Genomic DNA, 27,020 nt, shown 5'->3' on the forward strand with positions numbered 1-27,020 from the left:
ATTTTCTGCTGCAAAAGGTCAGTACAATACTGGCACTTCAGTAAGTCCTATGTCTATTTTCTGGATCTATCTGCAAATAGAACACGTTTCTTTTTCTCAGTAACAAGGAGTAACCACATGAAAAAGAGCTATTGCTTACATGTGATGGAAATGTGAGCTATCCATGTCCTAAATCTCTGGAGCTCATGCATCCTAAATTAGCAACTAAACCTCAAACTATTCCTGAAGCCTAAATTACCAGAAACTGAAAAACAAAGAGATAATCCAAACCTTATTGCTTCTTTATTTAACCTAATCAGATCCTTCAAGCCTTTTCCTTATCCCTAACCTAGCCATTTGTTCACTCAAAATGTCTTTTAATCTTTCTTATATCCTGGATATATCCACCACAGAAGAACTGGCAGAAAAGGTTAAAAGACTAATTGTATCATGGAGAAGAAAGCATGAATTTATGGCAAAAGCTCCAGGCTATTCTGTCATATCCAGAAAAATGAGATGCAAAGATAATGTAGATAAGGGAAATTAATAAAATCTCCTTGGGTTTCTCTTCAACACAATCTACCAAACAGTTCCTTTCCTCCACACAGTAGCTCCAGATAAATGCTCACATGGAACAAGGGTTGCAGCTGCATTTGCTCAGCACTGCAGCCAAGTCAGGAAGCCCCACACTGGAGTGGTTGGCACTGGCTTCTTGCACTTCAGCTGAACTTTGCCAGAAGTTCTTACTGCAGGCACAGAAATTCCTCTGCATGGAACCATTGCAGGCATGCCAGCCTTGGTACCATGGGCTGTCTGAACACCAGAGACACATGGGAAATGGAGAGCTGATTTCCAGGTCTGCTTTTAAACTAGTAAGGAGATTAAAAAAATCAACATGGTCTCTCTGGAAAAAGAAATCTGTGCTAGGTATTATTCTACCAGTAACAAGTTCCATGAATGCAGGGTTTTGGAGGAGGAAAGGAGGACTGTGGCAAGTGCTGAAGTGGCCATCTCTGCTTGCAGAGCCATCTTAGCCTTGTGACCATGATGTACAGTCATCCTCCTCTGGGAAAACCCCTGCCAGAACACAGCAGCATGAGCATACTAACCTCCATCAGCAACCAGGTTGCCTTTAGCTGCTCCTGCTGGTACAAGGGATAAGACAACACTGGCCTGGGAGACTCTTGGCAAACACTCCTCTGCCCAGCAGCTACAGAGAAGATACAGACTGAGGTATGAATTACTGGCTAGCAGACAACAAACCTCTACACTGTGTGATTCTCAGATCCTAGACTTCATTGCTGACTGGCAAATCTCAAAGCAGAGAGATCAGCTTCCAGAGGAGATCAGTGCCAATATTTCACGTGAAAACTGACAAAACTTAAATACAAAAGTAAAATAACTTATCTGAACTTATCCAGAAAACAAGTGATAGAGAAGCAGTGGAATCACAGTCCTCTGAGTCCCTGTTCCATTTTAGTTGTTTAGTTTATTTGGCATTTTATATGTATATAGTTTATCATCAATTTATCATCAGTTCCTTGTAGATCAGTTCAGTCTGATGCTTATGAGTTGTTTTATTTCAAACAAGCAAAAGAACATTTTCATCAGAGACTTTGATTTCTCAAAGACTTTGGAAGAGTTGTTGGTGGACACTTTGCAAAGTGTTGAAACAAACTAGTCAAGTTACAGGGGAATCTACAGATGTAGTCATCTGCCAGACAAGAGAGTAATAAAAACAACAAGCTGAATGACTGCATATTTTCCTTCAATGGCTAACTACAAACACTGCAGCCACAATAACTGACTTATTCTCAAAGGAGGCACATCCTTTCCAGCCTGTCTGGGGTATTTAAGCATGAGAGAGACTGTTCATCATAAAGTCCTGGTAAGCACCCAGGAATGTTTATCCCATGTGATGAGATATCCTTGAGGTAACTGCAAACAGCCCATGGGCAGTGCAGAGCCCTCTGGACTTACCACCTCTGTCCAGAAGCCACACACTTGGGTTTGCATTGTGCTGCAACTTGGCTAACAATCCCTGGCTCTCAGGATGAGGATCAATTCAATTGAGTAAACTCAGAAATCTGTGTGCTGATATTCAGATATGCTATTAATTGCTTGGCAGTTTAATATAGGTCTTGTTTTGCAAACCATTGAATACTTCCAACTTTTATTAATACCACTGCAAACTGACCACTCTGATCCTCTTCTGGGAATCCACAGAATAGCAGAACCTTTGCATTTGTGTTCTGAACCCTAAGAAATTTTTTTACTTTTCTTTACAATTCTTTCCAACACCATTAAATAATTCCATTTTCTAGTCTACCATTTTCTGGAATGGAAGTCATAAGTCACAGTGTAAAAAGCTTCCTTCAATGATCCACAACATACTGAATGTATACTTCTGTATTCTTGCTATCACATGAACTTTTCTCATAGAGAGTGAACAGGTTAGGATTTTTCTCATCCTCCATAACTTTATTGAGATTATCAAAAATGTTCCTATTCCAAGTTGGGGCACACTGACAAATAGTATTTTTCTCCCTTTAAAAACATGCATATCAGATAAAATTAAATCTTTACTATTCCCCTTTTCTGGAATTCAGTGTAACACTAAGGTAACATACAAAACCAAGAATAATTTTCAGCAAACAAATGAAACTTCTAACTTTCAAAAAAATCCCAGGGAGAGGCCTACAGAAACAGAAATGCCTTTGGTACTCAAAAATACCCAAAACAAAGTTGGGTGATTTACTGAAAACAATATTGCTCTACAAGCAGTCTTTCTTTTGATGTATGAATTGTGTTACTTACAAATTAAGGGTATCTTGGGAATTCCTGCACCTGTTCTAGCTGAATTTTCTTTACCTTACTGAAGTCTAAATAAAATGCAGTGAGAAGTGAGGAGGGGAATGATGACTGAGCAATACTTCATAGTGACAGCTCAGCCTTGCCATTCCAGTGTGGCTGGAACAGGAGATATGACAACATTCATCACTCCCTGGGGAATTTTTCAGCACTACCAATACACAGACAATCACTGCCCATCCTGCTGCTTCCCTGCAGGCCCACGTGCTTGGGGACAGCATGGATTTTACCCTTTTCTCCTCTGCCACATGCAAGGTGCAGACACTACAGAGATTTTCATGTGAAGCCTCCCAACTATGGGCAGATTTAATCTGCAGTGTTGCAAGAGACTAAGTGGCCCTAAGCAGGGGAAAAACACATAAGTATGACTTTTGTAAATACAGAACAAAACAGAACAGCCGTCTTTCCCTCAAACCAAACTCTAATTTGGAAGAAGTGCTAGAGAGACTATGGGAAGGGAAGGGAAGGGAAGGGAAGGGAAGGGAAGGGAAGGGAAGGGAAGGGAAGGGAAGGGAAGGGAAGGGAAGGGAAGGGAAGGGAAGGGAAGGGAAGGGAAGGGAAGGGAAGGGAAGGGAAGGGAAGGGAAGGGAAGGGAAGGGAAGGGAAGGGAAGGGAAGGGAAAAGGGGTAGAGACTGTGAGAGACATCTCCTCTTTCAACTCATATAGCAAAACCATTCTGATCCTCAAAAGAGCTTGGAAAAAAAATTCTCTCGTAAGAGACAGAAAGTCAAGAATAAGGTAAATATAAAGCAGAACCTTTTTTAAAGAAAAAATGGTTGCTGTACAAGCTCAGTTAGGAAGATTTTTTTTTCTCCTTCAGTTTTGGTTTGCCTTTAATCTTCCAATGCCTCCTGACCCTTAATAAATAATTAACCAGCTGTTGAGGCAGGCTCTATGTGATACAGTCATACATCAAACTTAATAGGAAAATCAAAGTTTACTTAAGTACAGGAGGCATTGAGAGAGATCACAGTACAGCAGCAAGAAGGCATTTCAGTAACATACCCTTTTCACACAGTGAAAAGTCTTATAAATTATTTCAGCTGCACATTTATTTTAATATCATTCTTGTCCAGAAGATTTACAATACTGCTTGAAAATTTCTCATGCAAACATAATTTATTTAAAATAAGATATTGCTAGTAATTAAAATTTATAGTCTAACATAACATTAAATGCTTTGGTTTTCTGTGGTGCCTTTCATCTGAGAATTTCAAAGCAGTTCTGAGCAGCACTGTACATCAAACGGAATTCAAGTTGATTACATACTAGGAAATCTCTTCAGATGGAAACTGAGGCAAACAGGCAATCATCTAATTTCAAAAACAACTGGATGTAGCTTGATGCCTCACTCTAGGGTGCTTTATCTGATTTTTAAGAGGATGATTTTTCAGTGTTTAGCATAAACAGGTCCTTTCAAGACGGCTGCAAAATTGGTCTCCTAAATTAATTCCTCCTCCAAATGCAGACCCACACAAGTGACCCTTTTAAGCCCAAAACCAAACTCAGTGTTTCTGACTCCCTGACTAAACAGGTATTGGGCCATATTGCCTGACACAACAGCTGAAAAGTCAGAGATTCATGAGTAATTCAGACCACATATTCCCAAGAGCTCCCTTCAGTCAGTGGAGAGGAGTAATGGCTGTTTCCAGACCTCCTGCTTAGATACTGTGACTACATTTCTCCACTATTCCTTTAAAGAGCCACAGAGTGTGCCTAAATCCATCCCACAAGCTGCTCCACATCAGAATACAACCCATTAGGTCATAAGGCAATTTGTTACTTTCTTTAAAAACACTTTAATTGAAATAAGTCAATCTCTGTGTAGAAGGATTAATGGAGGTTTGTTTCCTATAGATCTGCCTCTGATGGCCCTACATTAGCTCACTGCAGTAGCTCCCAGTTCCTCCTACACATTTCTGCTAGCACTTCCCAGACTTTGGAGTATCTCCAGTTTCTCCCTTCTGTCTCCCCAGAGCTTGCACAGCTCTGCCTCACATCCCCAAGCTACTGAGAAAGATGATGTGGCTGGTTTGCAGCCTGTGCCTGTGATGGACCTGTCAGCTCACTCATGCTGCCTGGCCAGCTGTGGGGACGGACAACACAGATCCCTGATGAGCTCTCCCCCCTCCTCTCTGAGCCACTCTTCCGTGGATCCGTCCTTTACACAGACACAAGTTTCACAAAGCTTTTAGGAAATTATTATCTTCAAGATATTTGCCTTCCTGTCAGACAGGTCTCAAACTGACTAGGAATCTGTCTGATGGATAGGCAGGGCAATTGCACAAGGCACAACTCTTAAGGAAATTGGGGTAAAAAAACCCAACCAAGCTCTCTAAGCAGAAAAGACAGCTAAAGTTGCAACATTCTCAGTTAAAAAAAAAAGGAAAAAACAACACCCTGCATTCTCTGGCACGCTAGAGATGGATAGTACTGGTTATGTGGTTTCTCATTCACACAAAATAAATAAAAAGGCTGCTCAGAGGTTGGCTGGGGCTATGCCCCCACAGCACCGGGTAGGCAAAGGGAGCTGCCTTTGCCCATGTGCCAGAGCACGTAAAACCAACACAGGCAGTGCCATGCCTGAAGCAATCAGCCCTGATGGGAGCCAGCATGTATTTGCTCAGCTCAACCAGTTGCAGTGACCATGTCAGCTGACTTGGAGCACAGGGAACGCAAGATCTTGTCTGCATGGAGAGTAGGTGCACCAGGCTTCCATCTGCCTGCAGAATGAGATGCAGAAATACATGCAAGTCATGTCTGACTCTGCTCAGTGGCACAGACTAGAATATGAGAAGGGGGACTGGAGAGAAGAAAGAAAATTAATTATGGGAAATGAATGAAGAAAGTCTTGCCCCAAGGCAGTTCTAAATGAGCATCAAGTTAGTAGAGTTCATTAGGACAACGTGGCCAGCAATCATCTATAACTTCTGGTGACCCAAGCATTGGGTCAGAGTGTATCATGTCTGTGGTCTTTAGTAGGATTCTGAACAAAAACATTTTACTCACAGGACTTCAACTTTTTAATAAGGTTCTGCTAAACAAATGCATCAATTTTCATATAAAGAAAAACAAGCAAAACACAACAGGGCTTCTCTGAGATGGATACAAAATGCTAAGTATGATTAGCAGGCTGTAAATACCTCTAAGATAACTGTAGCACTGGGGTGCTGCTCTCTGGCTGCATAAATGTCACAGCAAGGTCCACAAATGCTTACTATTACAAAAACCCATGCTGTCACTAATTCACAATGAAAATACAGAAAAAAGATGTTTCAAGTTAAGATCCCTCAGATCTCCAAATGAATGTCTGCGAATGATTTTTTTCTGTCTAGGCCATTTGCCCTTTTATGCAGAGATTGGGCTTGTTTTCACATTTTTTTCTTTGGTTCCACATTTTGCCCACTTTTGTGGAAAAGGACAAAGTACCTCCAAGTGGGGGTGTATTTCAGAAGATGTTTTCAAATATCTAGGCAAAAAGCTAGACACGTTTACCTAGATCGGACACAACAGCTTATTACTGGCATGGATTAAAAGCAGCTTTTCTGGCTATCAGCTTCAGGTACATTCTATAGCATAGATAAAAATATGTATCATCAAACTTCTTTGGTCTAGGGAGTTGTATCTGTCCTTTCAGATATAGGGGGATTTAAAATATTGCAACTTTAAAAATGTGTGATATCTTATATTTGGTGTGTTCAGTATGCACATATGTTAACTGAAGGAAAAAAGTCTTATTCAATGGAAGCTTGCAGGAAAGGTGTTAAATCTCAGTTTCTCCATAAATGAGAAATATTTTCCAGTTATTATGTCTCTTTCTTAACTTGGCATATATACAACTAGTCTGTGCTTTGATGTGCTCATTTTGGACTCAGAATGCTGTTTGTACAAAGAGCAAAGCATGAAATAAGCCACTAAAAGGGGCAGAACTGTAACTTTTAGGCTGGGGAAAAATAGCAGTGTATTTCTCCATTTTGCAAATATGAATAAAACTTCACATCTTTTAATTTTGTTATATTTATCTCAAATTTACCACTGTTCGCTTAAGAAAGAGAAAATGTAAAATAATTTTGAGCACAATTTTTGGTAGCTCTGTTTCTTAATATATCTGTGTCTGGAGAGGTCTTGCAGAAGTACTATGGAGAAAAACATGCCAAGGGTAGATTTCACATAAATAAAAAGCCCCACAGCACCAAAAAGCATACAGTTGAAGAAATCTGCAAATCCAAACCAACTGTAGTTGTGTGGTTTTCATGACTGACATCAGATTTCAAGCTTTAAAAAGACTATGAATATTAATTATTTTTGACCCTGGAACTCTCAAACTGATTCATCTGTGTTAGCTGGTTCTTCATAACAGATTTGAGATCAGGAAAGTGATATCTATTTCTGGCATGTTATAGGGAGGAGGCTCTTCTGAAATCTTATCAACATGTAAATCTGAGAAACAGAAGTTCTAGCTCTAACTTTGATGAGAGTGAACAAAGCCTGGGAACATCAGAAAACCTCATTCCTCAGGAACAAACAGTGACAAGGTGGTTAGTACAGTGACCTAGCAGAAGTTAGCTTGCAAAGCCTTAATAGGAGAACTGAACTCAGTTTCAAAAAGATTGGTCCAATTCCTATCTTTGCTGGCTGCACAGATTTCTGAACACAGGACTCTAAGGTTACACATGAATAGCTGAGATCAGTTACGCAGTATAAAAACATTTAGAATGTCTAGATATCTACAAGTCAATCATGAAACCTATCAGGCTAATTATAACTTCTGGTCTCAGGCAATTATTTCCATAACAGGTTCAAGAAGTATTTCCAAGCACTGACTGGATTTTTGCCTTGGGTTCTGCAATCTTGCCCTATTTACTATACTGCATGTGCAACCCTTTTCATTCATAGCATTTATTTCCTTCTGCAGGCCAAGAGGCCAAATTTATCTTTCTTAAAAATATGAAAACAAAAATGTCTGAAGGCCAAATAACATTCTGCATGCAAGAAGCTGGATTGATATGTGCAGTTGGAGAAACAGCCTACGTGTCTAACTGCTGCTGATTTTTGAGTTAAAGGCTAACTGCTATAGGAAAGTCATTATTAGGTGTCTTTCTGCTGTACTGTAGCCCAGGACACCTTTAAAAACCTGACTCTTTCATGCTGAAATCTCCCAAGGCACAGAAGGACAAAATGAAAGCATCAAACACAGCATGTATGTTTTACAGTAGAATTTATCACTTGAGAAAATTGCAACACTTTGCAAGAACAGTGTTTATGACACGTAAGAGCAAGGGCATGTTTCACCTGCTGCTGAGATAACATGGCAACACCATCTCTGGACATAGGAGTCTGGGTTCAGCTTTGTCACAATGTGGCAGAAAAACAATCATGGGTTTGCACCTGCCTAGTTGGTCCTCTGCCTGGAAGTCAGAATATATCTCCAGAAACAACAGCCTCCTAAATCAGAAGTTTATCCATGCTGACTGCTAAGATAGGACATAGGACTTTATTTCTTCTTGAAAACTACAAAGGCATCACATAATGTCTAATGAACAAGATTGCAGTAGGAGGTGAACAAGCTGTAAGAATTAAGCTGCTCTCTTCCTGCTAATGTCAGTAGAGAAACACTCTAGAGCAAGGATCATTGTTAGCTCCACTGCTAGAAATGATAGTACAAAAAAATTCCAACAATTTAGAAACCATGCCAGTCCCAAGCAACATCCCTTTTTCCCCTGGCAACTTTAACAGAGGTGACAGTACAACTGTCCTTCATCTCCTGACTGCCGGAAGCCAAGCAAAAGAGGATCTGCTCACAAGAATAGAAGAACATGTACAATTTGCAATTTAAAAGGGGTTGTAACTGCCTCCCATTAAAAAAAAAGTATCTCTCAGAGGAGCCAATAAGATTGACAAAGAAAACCATCATAGGAACAAACCCATGTGGCAGCATTTCTTTGACCCAATGAAATCCCACAAGGGACCAAGCGATGCCCAGGGCTCGCAGCCTATGCTTCACTTAACCACATCTGAAACTACCAAAGTGAAAACAACTCCCAAAGACAGACAGATCTGGAGGCAGAAAGAGAAAATGAGGACATCGCAATATGCTTTCAGAATTTTTGATAAAGAAACAAGACCAGAAATTTGTCTGTTTGCACACATACTTAGTAAGCTAAAATATCTGCTCACACTTCTGGCCTTGCCCCAGACAAGCAGGGACACTCTGTCAAGGAATAAAAGGGAAACTGCTTTCACTGGGCCTTTTTTAAGGCCTGTGGTAGGAACAGAGCAGCAATGTTGCTCCCAGAGAACACTATACAGGTTCCAAGTACAATGTTTTGTGATGTATAGAAAGGTCACGGCTCTTCTTAGAAAGGGACCAAGGAGATGAAGACTGCATTAAGCAAAGCTCTTCTCCCTACCCTTTTTATATTCACACAGAAGTTCACAAACATCAAGTCCCAAGTAATACCAGCAGGATATTTTAATAGTAGTACTTCATCACAACTGCTTTTTCAGAGCTTGCTCTTGTATTTATGTTTAGTTCATCTCTTCCTTTTCACAACCTACTTCCCCCACCTCTTCCCAGATTTAGCAATATTTTTATGCACTCCATTCTAAACTGGGAGCTTTTGTTTTGCTTTTCCATTTTTTGATTGCTCTGAAGCAATTGTTAAGTTCTGCATAAAATGCTCTTACCATTCCAGGTGATTTTCAACAAAGGCAGACATGGGGCTGATCTGTACAGTGTAAGTGTCATTGGCTGAATACTCAAACAGCCCATAATAGGGATTGAAGAGCTCCTGAGACAGAAGGAAAAAGAATTCTCGGGAGGGGCCACTGTAGTCCAACCTGGAAAGAAAAATGTAGAAAAGATAAAATTAGGCTGCTTACCATTTGAGTGGATTTTCTGGGTTTGCCTACATTGGCTGCTGTCTTAGTACAGAGGCCTGTGCAGTCCAGTGTTTCTAAGATGATTTATCTCTCCTCTCAAAACTTGATTCCAAGTCCTGAACAAGTTGAAATGCCAAAATTTCACCAATATCCAGGCTGATCTGGGAGGAATTGTAACTGGGACACATGCCTTAAGTAGTTTACTTTCCTTTGTCCCAAAAGCTTAGCAAACTGGAGGTACAAGGCTACAAGCAGATGGGTAGCTTTCTAGTGAGTGGGTTTGAATCTCCTGTAAACATTTGGGTTCACAGACCAGAAAGCCTGGCCTAAAGCAGAAATTGCTCTGACCTTCCTGCAATGAGATGTACTCAAATCTAACTGCAATGATACTTTTTTAGCTACAGAAACCATAAGGGTTCATGCTGAACAAGACCAAGTCCCAGCAGAATTGTATCTCTTATGGCAGAATGGTGATTCCTAGCTTGGTCCATCCAAGCCCTTCCACTTTTCTGTTATTTTCATGTGGTACACTTTAAATTGAGCTTTGCTGTTGTATGAATTTGCTCCACAGAGAGCTTCTTTTTTTCCCTTGAATTTTTTACACTCAACTTGGAAAACAAAAGGAGAACGAGACTAAAGTTTTTTCCTGAATGCATTAAATGAAAACTTTGGTGGATTTATTAAAAACAGATCATTCTCTAATAACGGTGAGTAGGTTTTCTCAATCTAAAATAAACCTACATGTAGCAATATGAAGAAATTATCTGTAGTCATATATCATGTGTGCCAAAAGATTTTCTGAGGTGGACACTATTCCTTCTACTTAACAATTGTAAAGCAAGTAGAAAGTTTTGCAACTGGATCAGAATGGTCTGTATTATGAAGTTATAGAAGCATAAGTGACAGGGGTTGAATCATTGATTTGTGCAACTAGAAAGAAGGCAAAGGGCAGATGGGCCCATCCTCCTGTGTTTTATATCTGGAGATTCAGTACTTCTCTCTTTGAGGAGCTTTAGCTCTAGCATCATGTAATGACACGAAAACAACCATAAGAGGGGATGGTAACAAGCCCCCATGACCCACTAGTGCCAACCATGGACCAAGTCTGGTTCTATCGACATCAAAGTACTGGGTTAAGCCTGATAATGGCTGGAGTAAAGAGCTACAAACAAGACATGTCTGTGTTCAAAACCTCCAACAGGAGACTAGTTATTGCATTTCTGGCCAACACACTAACTCATCATAAAGCCTTTACAGTTCATTTTCAATGGCCTTTTCCTTTGAACTGTGGGAAGCTGTGCCCATACAGCATCACGTGGCCATACAGCATCAACTCTTTGGTAAGGAATTGGCATCTTGGAGTCCTTCCAGAAGAATGTATATTAGCATTAAGCAGCAGAAACCCTAGAGGAATGTATCTTCAGATGTAAATAAATCAGTGAAGAATGAATGAATTTGCACATGAAGCTGGTTTGTAATTTCTCCTGAGGACACCGTGCCACACAGAAAACAATATCACTTTAGCATTCCGAAATGCTATTCCAAAAACTTAAACTGAAGTGTGCTACATGTTTATGCTTTACTTGCAGGCCAGAGGCTAGATCAGCTGTGAACGATGACCTCTGTTACACAATATTGAATCCATAGAGAATAAAAAGTAAGAGTGAAAAAAACCCTGATACTGAGGTCACTGAGTAACTCTCTTTGTTACTTCTGTTTCCCACTGGACATAACCTGTCCTGAGACAAGGGACAGAAGCCCTTCACTTGCCATGACGCCTCAGAGCTGAGAGTGTCAGCAGTTGCTGGACATGTTGAGAGTTGCCTCAGGTACTGTCTGATACCTTTGTAATTTAAATCCTACACACATGGTTTTTGAAAAGAAGAGACTTTACATGCAAAGCTACTGAAATACAATTTCATGCCTTTGTAATATGGCACACTGGAAATATGCACATAATGGTCTTTCCATTATAAAAGTGTGTGGATTAAGCCTCCATTACAACATAGCTCTTGATGTGAGCCAGGGTGGCTTTGAAAAGTTGTGCTTACATTTGAAAGCAAAAGGTCAGAGGTTGGATTTCATCATACAAGAATGGCTCATGGATTGTAAGAGTTGTAGGAAGCTTCCTGAGAAAGGCCTTCTCAAGAAACTTCTATTGCTTTCTGATTCCAACTGTATGAATTAAATTTTAAAGACTAAACAGCATTAATGTTTCTCAGTTAAGATGGAAACAAGAAATCCACACATGGATAACAAATGATCATTAGCTGGCATGTAAAGCAAAAATTTTTAAAGCAAAACCAGATCCATTGTGAAGAGTTAGAGTAACAAACTGGAAAAAGGTCTGGTCTCTAACTATAGGCCTGAGACTGATTCAGTGTATAAATATTGGCCTGTAGTTGAGTTTTCCCTTCCAGCCTGTCAAAATATCTATGGCAAACAAGATGACAATAGATTTAACCACTTAAACTGTCACTTTGAGACATCTAGATGGAAGGTGTTCCAGGAAAATGAAGCATTGTTGTTATTGTTATTTTTGACAAATGTTTTAAGTTGATTAAGATGAATCACTTACTCAGAGGTAAAACAAAACCAAATAAACATTACATAAGAAGAGAGGCTCAGCCTTAGTCAACTTGGTGTTTTGCAACATAACAGCTAATTCAGAACTGAGAGCATTCTGTGGTTCCCTACCCTTCCTCGCCGACAAACGTGACGTAGAGTTTGTTCCGCTGGAGCTCCTTGCGTGAATACGCCATTACCTGGTTGAAGGTGCCTTCCAGCAAGTGGTCACGCCGTATAATTAACCTGCAAAGGGCGGCGGAAATAAAGATCGGATGATTGAGTCTTGTGTGAGCTTGTGAGGCTGCAGGTAAACAACAGCTGTAAAGAGAGACATTCGCTCCAAGAGAACTTAATAAAATGGCATCTGCTGGTGCCTGTGCTACTTGTCCATTATGGGTTTCCACTGGCTTTTCTATGTGCCTTGAAGGTGAATTCCCTCACAATGGCATGATTAGGTCCAAAGTGCTGCTCTGCTGCTAAGACTTTCTGCAACATCCCATATGTACAATTTTATATGGTAGAGGGGGCTGTGAGTTTGCTGTGTATACGAAGTCACAGCTTTCAGAAATTGGCCCCAGACATTTCCTGGATTTAATCCAGTGAATGTCCACAGACATACTGCTTCTGTAGCAGGGGAAGTAAAGGGAGTTATCAGCCTCTGTTTATACAACACATCTTTCATTCCCTTACTAATCTCTACAACAACTTAATGAATAGTACTTTTACACACCATCTGTAAAAGAAACCCTTCTTGCTCACATGTTCATTAACATTTTAAAACAGACCTTCTAAAATATATTTTGTGAGTGCCTTGGACCCATTTAGTAGGACACCAAAAAGGGTAACCACCAGCTAGGACTCTCCTCAGCTCTGTAAGATCATTTTGCTGATGACATTTGCCTGGAATAAATTGCTTGGCTTCATACTTTCATTTTTTCCACAACAGATGTCCTTTGGTAGGAAGCCAGCCTGAAGCATAAATTCAACCAGATGCCCAGGGAATACCTTAGAAACAGCCCACAGCCTTTGGCAAAGTTGGATAACTAGATTGAGCACAAGTTGGTACAGACTCAAAACCCAGCTAACAAGATGTATGGAAAGAAACTCCACAATCAAATAAGAGAGAACACCAAATACATGAAGACTGGCAGAAATCTCTCCAGTTCAAATCCAGGAAGGCTATCAACACAAAGAACTATGGAAAGTTAAACCTGAATGTAGAGACTAAGTTCTATAGAATCATGTTCTGGTCCTGAGTTACACTGGTAATCCTGAGTTATACATATCTACTGTTATGTAGATCCAAATATTTTGGATTCATCCCACCATTACAATGATATACCTATTGTTAATATCTGGTGGGTGTTTGTCTGGAAGGATAATCCTCCTACAGGCAAATTATAGGTAGGAATATGAATATACCTGTTAAATAGTCAAGAAATGAGAGTATAAGAGAATACAAATCTTTAAGTAAAACTTCCACACAAAATCCTCTTGAAGGTCACCCTTTTTGCAGGGTATATGAAGATCTTATCTTTCCCTGATGGTTATGTAAAAAATGCAATCTTCAGGGTGTTTTACACTCCCTATCCCCATCTTCATGGATAATGAATGACAAAAGACAAAGCTATGTCCCGTTAGACTGAGTGATTTTAATACTTACTTAATTTTCCCTGGACCTTGCCCATACCCTTTGGCTTCAAGTTTTCGATAGAAATTGCGGAGCTTGGCTTCAAAGTCCCTCCTGTATGGAGAAGGTGCTCTTGCACTTGCTCGCTGCAGCCCTGGAGGGAAAATAAACAGCATCCCAAGGTGTAAGGGGCTTGACATTCTTCCAAATCATGCAGCTGATGTTTCCACACAGAACTGGTTAATAAATGTGTTAGGAACTTTTTGCAGGTATACAGTGCACTCAGTGTTTTTTTTGCTCTTTCTGGCATCAATAGAGTTGTAAATTCCTGTAATTCAGTGATTGCAAAGAACTTCCAGGGACTGTGTCCTCTTCAGTAAAAGTACTGTTAAGCTCACCTTGTGTGTACCTTTGTGTTGCCTCTGCCTTTAACTGTGATTGAATGGAAACTGAAGGATCAGAAAGGCATGAAAAAGACTGACATGCATATCTACCTCTAATGGTCAGTAGCATTTAGGTTTTCTTTCCCTTTTGCACTTTTAAGAGATCTCTCTCCTCTGCATTGTATAGGAGATCTCCTTACTTGGCAGGATTAAACCTCTGAAACTCAGAGCAATGCTTCTCACTGGAGCCTAGCAGCCCAGCCAAGCTGGGAGTCAGGTTCCCTGTGTTAATCTGACTGTATATTAAACACTTCCAGCTATCAACACAAAACCCTCTGTGGCATCAAAAAGGATTTCTGACAGCAAGAAATGCTACATTTCCCTATTGTGATTCACACATAATAGCAGATTTTTCAGCAATTTGGAATCTGCTTTGTTTTGAAGGGTGCATTCTCAAAGTAGGTGATTATTCTTTTTGTATAAACAACTGCCATGACATAAAAGGCCAAATAATGGATTAATTAAATCCCATTTACCTATCTCATTGCAAAAGACAATAAAAAACAGCCCTTTTATGAGAAATCTGGCAGCAAACGATCCACAGGAAAGAAAAAAAAGCCCATCACATTTAGTGGGAGCCAAAAGTACCATGGCTGCCATGAGGGAAGGACATTACTGTCTCTGCTGGTAAAACAGAAAGGTGTATTTACATGTAGTGCAAAGAGAATCCCTTGCAACTCTTGTTTCTTCTGTCAGCCTTTTGTTTTCCTCCAGGACATAAGAGAAGGGGTGCTCTCAATTATCCAGGACAGAAATTAGCAAGAAGAGAGTGTTGCTGGAAGTATTTGCCCTTGTGTTTTCACAAGAACAGTCTCCTATGTAACATTTGTGCCATATACTTGGATTCTTGTCCTGAAAAAGACTTGCTTATGACATATCCTGATGTAGACAAGGGGAATTTGTACTCACAGTGGTGTTAAAACTCATTAATGAAAATAGGACATTCTGACAAAACACTTCTCTTCTGTAGAGAAGGGTATAGCATTTAACTTCTTCACATCAAAAAACCTTTCCATTTTCCACAGCCACATCAAGACTTGAACTTCTCTTCTCCATTAATTTTGTTCACAATCAGATAATTCAAATGCATTCTCAAAAAGCTCAGCCAAAAATGGATTTCTTCAGATCACATTTCTGTTGATTCTTTCAAAATGGCCACTGGACACAGCCACACAGTAAGACTGCAGTGGGGGTTGTGTCTCTTGGCAAAAGGGAGACATTAGCTTCTCAAATTTCTATAGCATAAACAATAACTACAGAGACATAGCACAGCTGGAAATAACCTTCTCAGACAGCATGTCTTTCTGGAAAATATGTTTCCTGTCGAATGTAAGTTAATGGGTTCAGCACGGGAGGTCAGGTTAGATGATGAAGATGATCCCCTCAGGTCTTGAAATATACGTGTCTTGGGAAGAAGAGAAGTTTTTGGAACATTAAGTGGAGGAGACTGAACTTTACAAGGGTACTGGAAGTGCTGCAGCACACCTTCAATTTGGAAGTGCTCTTGGCTGCCGTCACATAAAATTAATGTGCTTCCATGTCAGTGACTTATGCTTGGAGTACACCATTCTCTTATCCTAATTCTTTCCAACGATATAAAAAGGTATGTATCAATATATACATAGCAGCACTGGAAACTGATCCAGTAAAAAAAGCAGCTGGGATCAGATTCAGAGTGGGCACTGGAATTAGCAGGCTGACATCTGATGCTAGCTCTGAGTCTGCTCTTTTTATTTATTAGAAGAAACACCACAAATGCAAGATTTTGTTCTAATTTCCCCATCTCCTTACCTGGAGAGTTTTGGGGTGATGAACAGGGTGAGCAGCGAGGAGAAAAACTGTAACCTGGATGGAAGGCTGCCTGCAGTGGTATGTAGGACATGATATCCTCTTCAAAAAGGCTGCATGCAAAAAGTCATAGAGAGAGATTTAGTTCACATTCATCACATAAAGGGATGTAAATACACAGTATGGTGTAAGTTCATTGTGTCAGATGTTTGGGTGCATCTCTGAATGCATGGATTAAAAAAATCCATAGGCTTCCCAAAGACAACCTGGTCATTAGCAATGAAGAACAAAATGAATTTTAATAGATGTTTCATGTTAACATGGTAGGTCAGCCACTGATGGAGGGCAAAGACGTGAAGCTACGTAGGAAACAGGGACACCTTCAACACATGAGCAGAGACGAGTAAAGATGCACACTCTGTCTCCCAGGCTGTTTTACTTGGGCCATTTTCAAGTAGTTCAGTGCTTTGACTGCTTGAATTGAAATGATGGGAATAAGTTGTAAACTTCTTGCATTAGGCAGCGCTATTACAGCACACCAACCCCATCTGGGTAATGCAACATTTCCCATCTCAGCCCAAGACAATACAATAAGTTCTTAGCTGCACTGAAGACAAGTAGGACCTAAAGACCAAGCTCTCTGGCTCCAGTACAAACTGAAGCCTTATAGTCTTTACCCAAACAATGCTCACCGCACTGGACATTCAGGTTTCATGCATGTGTGGCAGCATTGCTGCAGTAAGATTATCAATTTCACGAGCAGTTAAATTAGTGTAGTGAGAAAGACAAGGGATTTTTTTCCTCTCTTTTTTGTTTTTTCTTTCTTTAAAAAACAAGATTTTTTTTTCCATAAAAGGAAACATTTTGACCTGATTCTTTTTTATCTGCTACTTGATGGTAACAGCCATACTGACTGAGCTGGCTGCATTTACTGCACTGATGTAGGCTGCCTTCCAGGAAGTAAAAAATTGACAGATACACTCTGGCTGAATAATTTTGGATGGCTATCAGTATGACCTGATTTAACAAAATCTTTTCAATTATGTTGAGAAAGAGCCAGATAGTTTCTCTGATACTATAAGTAATGACATTATGCTATTGATCAAATTGATTACCTCAGCAGAATTACTAAATCTGCATCACACGACAACTTTTCAAGCCCATGTGTACCCTCTGTCCGAATGTAATGGATCTTCTCCCTGAAACATAAATGATATTATGGAGAGGAGAAGAAAAAAAAAATACAAAACCAGAAAAAAAACCCATGCCATTATCATGGCTTGAGCCATGCATAGAGTAGTTACTCTCTGGTATTTTGCCAGTTCCTGTTTATCTCCTTATAAAAATGGCAAACATCCTCTATGCCTGATTCATTTTCTCATCTTCCTAATAAACTTGCAAAAAAAATTCTGTCTCTATCACTCAGTTTACTGATCCAAAAGAAAGAGATTTTATTACCTATTTTAGAGAACAGAATGATTCTTAGTCCTTCAGTTTCATGTGTACATGTCAGGTCACCAACTGCAGATTTTTTGTGTAAGCCTACAACTACACATAGCACCTTTTGTTAAAAGAATTTGCAGTAATATCACTTCCTTTCCCTCTGTCAGTTCCATCTGGAAAATAACACTCTAATATATACTTGATATGAATTAATCACATAGAGGTTATACAGTGTTACATATTAATTAATCAGACAGAGGTTATACACATGTTACACGTGTTGCATGTGTAAAATCATACCTTTTGTTAATAAAAACTGGGAAATATAGGATAGGATCCTATCAGCAGATTATGATCATGGAAGGTAGACATCTACACCCCAGCCTATCAGTGTGTTTCTAAAGCACTGCATTGTCCAAATATTTTTATTCTAGTATTAAGTCAAAATATTACACCTCAAGTCAAGGATGTGCTCTAGAACCTTGTAATCAAGGTCCATAAAAGATGAACTTTGCATCCTAGGAGTTTGCTTAACACCAGCTGCATGAGCATTAGACAGTAGCTTGGATAACTCCTGGCTCAAGGGATAATCAGCAATGACCTGGAGGCAAAAGGCTAAATATCCTGTTACAAATCTCATTATGCACTGGCTAAGCTTTCTAGCCCCTATCACTGGTCAATTTTGTTCTCTGCTCAGAAAGAGATAAAAGCATTATCTGTTCTCTGGGAAATGAAAATTCAAGTTACAGCTGAGAAAAGAAAAAAGTCTGGAATAATTTGATGGTGAAGATAAAAATTTCTGTTACAGAAATGTACATCTTGAATACTGAGAGTATTTTTCATTCTATTTCTCATTTTATTTGCATGTATCAATTCCTCTAGAAGGAAATCTAATCCTTACACCCAAAAAATTCTTTGTCTGGCCCTCAGAGGTAAGTGAGGAGTCAGTAAGGCTACAAGCAGCAAGCACACTGCAGGAATTTGGAAGTCCTCTCCCCCTTCAGCACTCCTGCAGCCACACCTCTGACTGCACAGTACAACCTAAACTCTTGGTCAAACTCTCAGCTGGTGCACATGGGCATTGCTGACATTGATTAACAGCAGCTTAAGTTCTTGACCAAAATCAGTTAATTCGAACTTTGGAATTCAAATGAGTTTAAGTTATAATGGTGATTGGTTCTGTTTTTTTCTGTTTTTAAAAAATCTAATAGGAAAGGAATGGGCTTAAGAAAAAGAAAGACACAATATAACTACCTTGGAAATTACTACCTTTAAGTCAAGCGAGAAAGATTAAGACAAGAGTACAATCCACTTCATAATAATGCTCCTATTTCTTTATAAAATCTAGGGTGACTACATCCATGACAGGAGTGCAAATCCAACCATAAAGCAAAGTCCTGGTTCTGCTGGACTTATTAGGATTTTGCTGCTGACTTCCATCCAGAAACTCTTTTAACTCTATCTTCTGAAAAGCAAAGAGGTAATTGCAGGTGAAGGCAGAGATTCTGCTCACTATTTGCCCATATTTATTTTTTTCTTTCTTGGATGTCTGTGGAAAGTAACTATAGTAACCACATGGATCCTGGTGCTTCCCGTCTACTCTTTAATGGTGACAGTGCTATAGGAACTCCAAGTTCATTTTTTGTACTACAGTTACTAGAATTTGGTTTTTTCCACTACAAAAAGTGCTTCCTGGAAGTAGGGTACAGCAGCCTGGAGAAGAACGGTACCTGAGTGCATGGTTTCTGGCCAAGCTGGGTTGACGCTCCTGCAGCATCTCAAAAATGTTGGGTTGGCGTAGAAATGCAACAATCTTGTCATTGTAAGCTGAAAAAGATAAATCAAACCAGAGTCTTTATTTACCATGTCACCAGAACTCTGCAGGGGCACACTGCACTGCCAATGAGGCACAGGGCAACATGAGGCAGCACATACAGCTGATGAGAAGTCCTAAAACCTACCTTTGTGAGCACTGCTTTGAGAAGAAAAACAAAAAACTTGGCTTACCCAGAGGTAATGCCTCGTGATGGTGCTGGTTTCGAATAGCTGTTACAAGACTATTGCCTGGTCTGGCCAACAGAGTAACTCCTCTGTTTCGAGAGACTTCAGAGGCCTACAACATCAGAGAAAAGGAAAAGAATGATCAAAACTGACCACCAGTAGCTCATCAGTCAGTTGAAAGATTTGTCATCTTTACTTCTGTAACCTTCAGAATGGTCCATGATGCTGATTGAAGGACAGAAAGCATGCATGAAAAGTATGGCTTTATACTTGTGTCACCTTAAAAAAGGCAAGTAATTCTGTGCTTCCAAATGAAGGTACACCATTATCCATAGCTATCCCACCTCCTCAGTGCTGTAGGCACCAGAATATAGAAGTGAATGTACTTTAATGTAGGTATTGCAGTGATGGACTTCTCTGGTTCAATGGAAATAAAATCTCTGTAGTATCACACTACATACTCTGTAGTATCAAACATGTCTTGTTTTAGCATAACTGCATTACTTCAAGGATTTACAACAATGTTTTTGAAAAGAGAAAAAACCCACAATGCTGCAATGTTCATTCAGTGTTGCTGAGGAGAAATTTAATAGTGGAAATAACATGAGGAATGTCTATGTACATCATAACACAAAAAAGGCTGTATCGTCCCAGAAGGCTGCCTAACTTGCATAACCAGAAATTGGATTGCATACGCTGAAAAGAAGAACATAATCCAAAGATCTGATAAACGGAGTAGTAAGAAGGAAATTTTTCACTGCCCCTTAACTGAGGCCCTTAAAGAAAGCCACTGTTCTAAATACACTACCAAGTGAAGGGAATCATGTCAGAAAGTCAGAGTCCTTAAAAGGTGGGACAACACCCAATATGAGGATATTAAAAGGCAAACAATGACATCTGGCAATGTTTCTATTAAGGCATTACTTGCTGGTTAATTTTTTTGAGATTTGTGAAAGTTGAGGGGAACCCACCTATCTCATGTTTTCCTCCAGAATATGGTCACAGTGAGGCCAAGAGAGGAATCACAGAATGGTATGGGTTGGAAGGGACCTTAAAGATCATCTAGTTACAACACCCCTGCTATGGGCAGGGACACCTTCCACTAAACCAGGTTACTAGGGCCCCCTCCAATCTGGTCTTAAAACACTTCCAGGCATGGAGCAGCTTCACAGCTTCCACAGTGTCTCTGGACAATCTGTTCCAGTGCTTCACCACCCTCACAGTAAAGTTTTTTTCCTAATATCTGATCTCAACTTACCCTCTTTCAGTTTAAAGACGCTCCTCCTTGTCCTGTGACTACAGTGTGAGGCTGTATCAGGACAAGATGCATTAGGAATTCCAACTGCCACTCCACTGGGCTAATAGGTGCTCCTTTCTCACTGCACAAATTATAGCATTTGGCAACCACTTCAGGAAGAAATCGTCCCAACTTTAATATTTTAAATGCTTAGCTCTGCATCCAAGCAAACAGTGCCAACCCATTTTCAGTGGTACAGTCAAAAGCCAAATCTTCCAATTGGATATACACAAAAACTGGGAAGCTAAATGTGCCTGGCAAGCTGCCTTTTGGAACCCATAAAGCTTAAAATGTTTACATGTAACAAGATACCAGTCAATAATGTACTTGATACGTGTCGACACACAGGTTAAACAATAAAGTTCTTAACTATTCTAATCAAGCACACTGTAATTTAAAACACAAAACTGCTGTGCAAGTGCATGGTGAATGTTTCGCTTCATCAACCAGTTAGGATTTCTCTTGTACCCTTTCACTGCCTTTGTCTCCTCTTCACATGCCCACAGGCTAACTTACAAGGAAAGTTTAGATCACGCTTAGGCAGCTTCTCCCCTGTGACCCAGGCATCTACCCCAGCAAGCTCTTTGTGGCCTTTACAGCATCCACTCCATGCTATGACACAGGGGGGAACCTTAGGTGCAAGAGGTGCCCTGTGATTGCACCATTTCTTGGGCTGTTTGTCAGCATCACACACTGGCCCATGACCAGCTGTACTAGTTAGGATGTGTGGGAGGCTTTTTTTGTCTCAGCTTCTTCACTTCCAGGGAGCGCTGGAGCTCAAGTAAGGATACCTATTCCTCAGGTCCTTGCAGAATAGACTTGAAAAACAATGTGGATAGTGTCTGAGCCTGCTTTTAAGGGTGATCGTTGACTCATCCTTGATAAAAACAAATCCTATGCCCTTGCTGCTACACTTAATTTTACTGACCAGAAGAAAGAAAGGGGAAAGGGAGGAATAACAGAGGAGTTAAACACATATATTCCATGAAAATTAGGGCCACGTGTTCTTTGTTCATCACTTGGGAATTTCACGGTACTTCTTCCCAGCCTGGGCCTGGCTACTCCTCTTGCTCTTGTCACCATTCCTTTTGGTTAGCTTTCCAGTGCCTGGACATATTTCTCCTGAAGCAAGAATTTTGGAAGGAAATGTGTATTGTGCCTGTGAAAAGAAACTTTCGCTCCCTTCTTCCCATCTTCCCAGTTCTGGTTTAAGAGATAAAGTCATCTAGATTGTAAGAATCCAGTTCTGTACACACCTCAATAAACTGGTGATGTAAGTCTCTTCATCACCATCCCTAGGAATTGCTCATGCTGTGTTTGGTCTTTGCATGTTTACATCTCCAAACATTTTTTCTCTGGCAACACAGGAAAATTCCTGGCCCTCTAATTAACTTCAATTCTGCTAACAATTCTCTTTCCTCTCTTAGCTAATAGAGTACAATTGATTGCTCCAATTTAGTGTTCAGTCACAATTGTCTTGTCTACTTTAACTTTTTAATTGAATAATTTAATTTTCATTAGCACATTATTCTCTAATAAAAAATAAAGAGTGACCCCTCTAATGATTTAGTGACCTTGTTCATGTAGGGCAGAGTAATTGACAGATTTATGTCAGGTTTTAACAGCTTTGATATTGACACTGGGATGTGGCAAACTGAGTGGAGAGTCCAAATTACCAGAGGAGCCTTTCAAGATGTAATACCTTTTCCTAGGTTTTATATTGCTGCTGGATATCAGAGGCCCATTTGAATCCTGCTACTTGCTTGTTGTGGTTTGGGTTGGTAAGGAGATTTATATACTGCCATATTCTAGTGCCTTCTCTGTGCTTCTTGCTAACCAGCACCTCTTGCCTCTCCATTGTGGATGCCTGCTTCCTTCCTCTTGCTGTCTTTAAAATCTCTACCCTGTAATCATAGATGTTGATTTTCACTGCAGATGGGAAGCCCTTTAGAGGGAATGGAAAGTGCTTACAAACTGTTCTGTCTTTAGCAGTGGCAGAAGGACATGAATTAGTGACCTATACTTTAGTTACTGATGGCTACTTATAGCTATCTGACCTTTTCTTCCAAAAATTAGGTAACTAGGAGTAGCAACAACCCCCTTTCTCCTGTAAAAGATTGATAACCCTTAAATTAGTGCTTAATAAAGAACCTGTAGCATTTTTTTTTCAAATTAATATATAATACCATTTAATATCAGTAATCTACATAGAACAATGGAAGTTTTTCCAGAGGTCCCTTATTTCATTACCCTGGCTCTTTTCTGTGCCCACTCTGGCAACCACAACTTCGCTATTGATGTCCTTCAGGCTCCTTGGACACATGTACATAACATTGAAAACTGGTGAGTTGTCCTTCGTGGTTCTTCATACCGTCCTGGTGACAGCTTCCAGAAGCCACACCATCTGCTCAGCAAAGAAACCAGCAAGACTGCAGACAGATGACACATGGCCAGGACAAAGCCCCATGTGTGAGTGTACAGACATGATTTATAGGCCAAAGAACACCCAAATGCACTTGGAGAAAATGGCATTGAACGTGAGGCTCTTAATAAATAGGCTGAGCTGCAAAGGGTTGAGTATTTTCCTTGTAAATAAGGGACTTTTAGGCACCAATCCAAAGTCCTTGGAAATCAATGGGAGTCCTTCCAGTGGAGCAGCAGACATTTCCAAATGGGGAGCTACTTGACTACAGTAAAGAAGTTTGACTATGACAAGGGTGTAGAAGCACTGTGGGACCTGGGCCACCAAGACTGGGAGATGACTATTTCATTGACTATCACGCCAGAACAGTGGCCTCATATTTGATTTCCCTAGATAATCATTACTCAAAAGTATTCAATACTTTTGACTCCCTAGCCTTTACTGGTTTTTTTTGGATTTACTGAATATTGCTCTGTGCCAGCCTTGCCAGTGCTTGCAAAACCAAGTGTATTTTTTCGGCTAGGTGATCTGAGTTGCTCAGTGGTGTTTCTATCCCTGACATGGTGAATGTGCAAACAAGCCTCAGACAAGCATGGACTCAAGCATGAATCACAGTGCAGGTGGCTATCACAGTCATACCAGTAATTCAATCACAGCAGCAGCACTAAACTGAAGGCTGCCAGCAGAGGGAAGTTGCTAAACTGGTGGGAAGATATGACTGAAACAGATCCATTGATACACTTCTATCTTCAGAAAATACGGTGCTGCATTCACCCAATACAGAGAAGACATGTCCAAGCTACTCATGCCTTCTTTGCCTTTGGTCCTGAAGAACTGACCTCACATCCTGTTCAGCTCCTAATCCCAACCCACCTGTGAGTGAGAGGTATTCAGACTGGTCCAGCTGCAATAAATTTTGATGCTAATTTCACAAGCATTTCTGCAGATATTTTTGGGGAAGAGAAAGACCCTTTCACCATAGCTCATCTCTAGTTCTATTCAGCAACAATCATTACAAATGTTTAACTGTATGGATTTGCTATATGAAGAATCTGATTGCTGGTACTTTTTTCTACTTAAATCCACAATGCAAACACAGTATTTATGCTTCTTTCAATCCTGTCTATGGCCCTCAGTGATAAAAATCATCCTCATGATATATAGGAAAAATATTTAATGTGACTAAAAGCTGGGAAAGCAAATCTCAGCGTACATTACTGCACTGCTTCTAGGCAGTCTATCTTTTCAGAGCACAGTGTCACAGTGGGGAATGAAGAAACATATGAGGTATCAGGCTATAAAAAAAAAAACCCAAAAACTTAAGTAAAGCCAGGCCAGGATGCCAAATATGGATTCTTCTTTTAAAATCTATTCTGTCATCACTTCAGTTATGCTTTATTGCTTATTATTTTATTCTGAAAACCATCAAAATATAAACCAGCAAGCTCTGAAATAAACCCTTCAGAAAGACAAAAAACTCTCTTATTGTATTTGGAGGATAGATATTAGCAAGCCAGTCTGTTTCAATATTTTTAAAATATAAGAAGTTCCTATAATTCTAGAGAAGACTGCTGTCAAAAGCTCCTGAGTAGATATGAGCACAGTTACCTCTCCAGCGCTGTAGCTACGAAGTCGCTGCAGATGTTGCCGGTGAGTCAGATGATTTGGGAGACGCCCATTCTGCAGCGGGATCCTGGGATCGATGAAGGTGGTAGCTCGGCTATTGTGGTCAACGAAGAAAGACTGAAACACAAAGGAACAATGGTTTCTTTAATAAGAAGACTGCCAACCCTGTGATGGTATCGTGGGAATGCAGCAGGAAAACCACTGTCAACTGTACATGGGAAATACCTTGGATAAGTATAGCCCATGGAAGGCACCTCCAAACAACAGGACTGCCCTACTCAAAGCTAGAATAGCTCTTAGAAAATATCTGAAGCTGTGTAGACCAAAATCATGTGCAATGGCCATGATGTAAACAAGACAGTAGAGAATAATATTATTGGGAAATGCTGCTTTAACTTATTTGGTGGTTCCAGAGGTCAGTCAGCAAAGCTTCATTTGAGATAGACACACTGAGTCAAATTTTGCAGTCACAACAGATCTACTCTGGCTCAAACTTTGTTGTCAGTCCAATGCTGCCTTGCTTTGGTACAATACTGTATAGAAAGCTAGAAATGCTTTGAAACTTTGAAGCTTTTTTCCTGCTTCTAAAATAACTCCCCTTGCTGCTTGTGTTGTTTAAACCGAACCTTCACTGATTTTGAGTCAAGAAGGAAGGAACTTTTAATAATCATGTTGTCTGATGTTCTATGTTAAACAAGTGATTAGTTTTGTTGGCACTCTTACCTTGCCCTGCTGGTCAGTTTTTATCTCCCAGCCACGAGGAAGCTCCAGTCGGGTATCAGCAAACATGTTGATAAAATTTACTAGGTCTCTGTTGTGCTGATACCGCTCAAAATTACGAGCATCTCTACGAATCTTCAGAATCATGTGCTTCAAGCAGGTACTGTTGGTGAAGACTCGATAGGCACTCTGTGAGATGGATAACAGAAGGGAAGAAACTCAGTTCTGATGTCAAAACATATTTGGTTATTTCATGGGCCACATACCCAAAGAACAGAAACAAATCCTGTTAGAATCAAGAAACTCTTCCATCTTATTGTTTTGATTTGAATGACTACTTTACGTGCATATGCAGAATTAAGAAATACAATCTGAAAAGTGAACCATCCCACACATTATACACAGTTAGCTTGTGTAAGAACTGCCTTTTTAATGCACTTTGAAAATGGTCAGATGAAACATCATACACTCAAGGCACATGTAGTTGACCCTTTCACTGATTTTACTGGTCAACAGAAACACTGCTTGTGTGCCTTGGCAGTGCTAGAGATATGCAAAGACAGCTGTGAACATCTATTTTTCTGTAACTGAAATCAAGATGTGCGTGATAGGACTCACAAACTTAAGAGGACCCCAGTGCAGATGTCTCCATATGAGCTTGCTACCTTTTTTATAGTGACTGTACAGCCACAGGGCAGGAACAGACACTTTTTAACTGTCTATTTTTGGAAGAGGTGAATTGTTTCCTGGAATGGAGTATCTGTTTCCACAATGACTACAAAGCTTGTCAGATGGAGACACTTCCATGAGTCCAATGAATGCCACCCCTCAGGCAGCGAGTTGTAACTCACAATGGGCATTAAATACACCTCTAGGGGAATGTGGCCTGGGGCAGCTCAAGGGAATGAACTGATCTGACTGCAGAATAGGGGTCCAGTGAACTGTATATGTTGTTCAATGTGTGTTGTTCAGTGTGTTCAGTGATAGAGCATCACAAAATAATACTTGTGCAACACACAGGCCCATTCATAGGCTACTCTTTGAATCCTTCACTTCAGGGAAAAAGCTCCTCAAGACAGAGTAGGAAACATCACAAAAATCTCCTGAACCTTTTACTAGAGAGAAAATGAGTGTCTTGGTTTGCTGGTCAGCCCAAAGGATTGATTACTCATTAGAGTAATTAAGATCACTGGAGGACTCTAGTCCTAAGTGAAGTGAGCTCCAGTGTGCAGACCCAGAATACGTCCAGAGAATCTGACCCAGCAGCTTTGAATTCCCAATTTCTATGCACGTTTAGTGCATTTTAACCACTATAATTCAATAAAACATCTACAGGTATAATCTTTTTT

General features: G+C 40.1%; 1 protein-coding gene across 10 annotated transcripts in view; it reads right to left on the reverse strand.

The window, feature by feature from the left end:
• HECW1 (HECT, C2 and WW domain containing E3 ubiquitin protein ligase 1) overlaps positions 1-27,020 on the reverse strand; it is a 236,242-nt gene that overhangs the window by 22,052 nt on the left and 187,170 nt on the right. For all 10 annotated transcript variants that reach the window (XM_085570302.1, XM_021531974.4, XM_021531968.4 and 7 more), the window contains 9 exons: positions 25,675-25,860; positions 24,934-25,068; positions 19,613-19,718; positions 19,336-19,432; positions 17,278-17,361; positions 16,166-16,275; positions 13,965-14,085; positions 12,431-12,544; positions 9,539-9,691 (listed from right to left, as the gene is read on the reverse strand). In XM_085570302.1, coding sequence (XP_085426428.1) covers positions 9,539-9,691; positions 12,431-12,544; positions 13,965-14,085; positions 16,166-16,275; positions 17,278-17,361; positions 19,336-19,432; positions 19,613-19,718; positions 24,934-25,068; positions 25,675-25,860 — 1,106 coding nt within the window. The remainder of the gene's footprint in view (positions 1-9,538; positions 9,692-12,430; positions 12,545-13,964; positions 14,086-16,165; positions 16,276-17,277; positions 17,362-19,335; positions 19,433-19,612; positions 19,719-24,933; positions 25,069-25,674; positions 25,861-27,020) is intronic.

Source organism: Lonchura striata, chromosome 2 (genome assembly GCF_050655825.1).
Source record: "Lonchura striata isolate lonStrDom1 chromosome 2, ASM5065582v1, whole genome shotgun sequence".
Classification (NCBI taxonomy): Eukaryota; Metazoa; Chordata; class Aves; order Passeriformes; family Estrildidae; genus Lonchura; species Lonchura striata.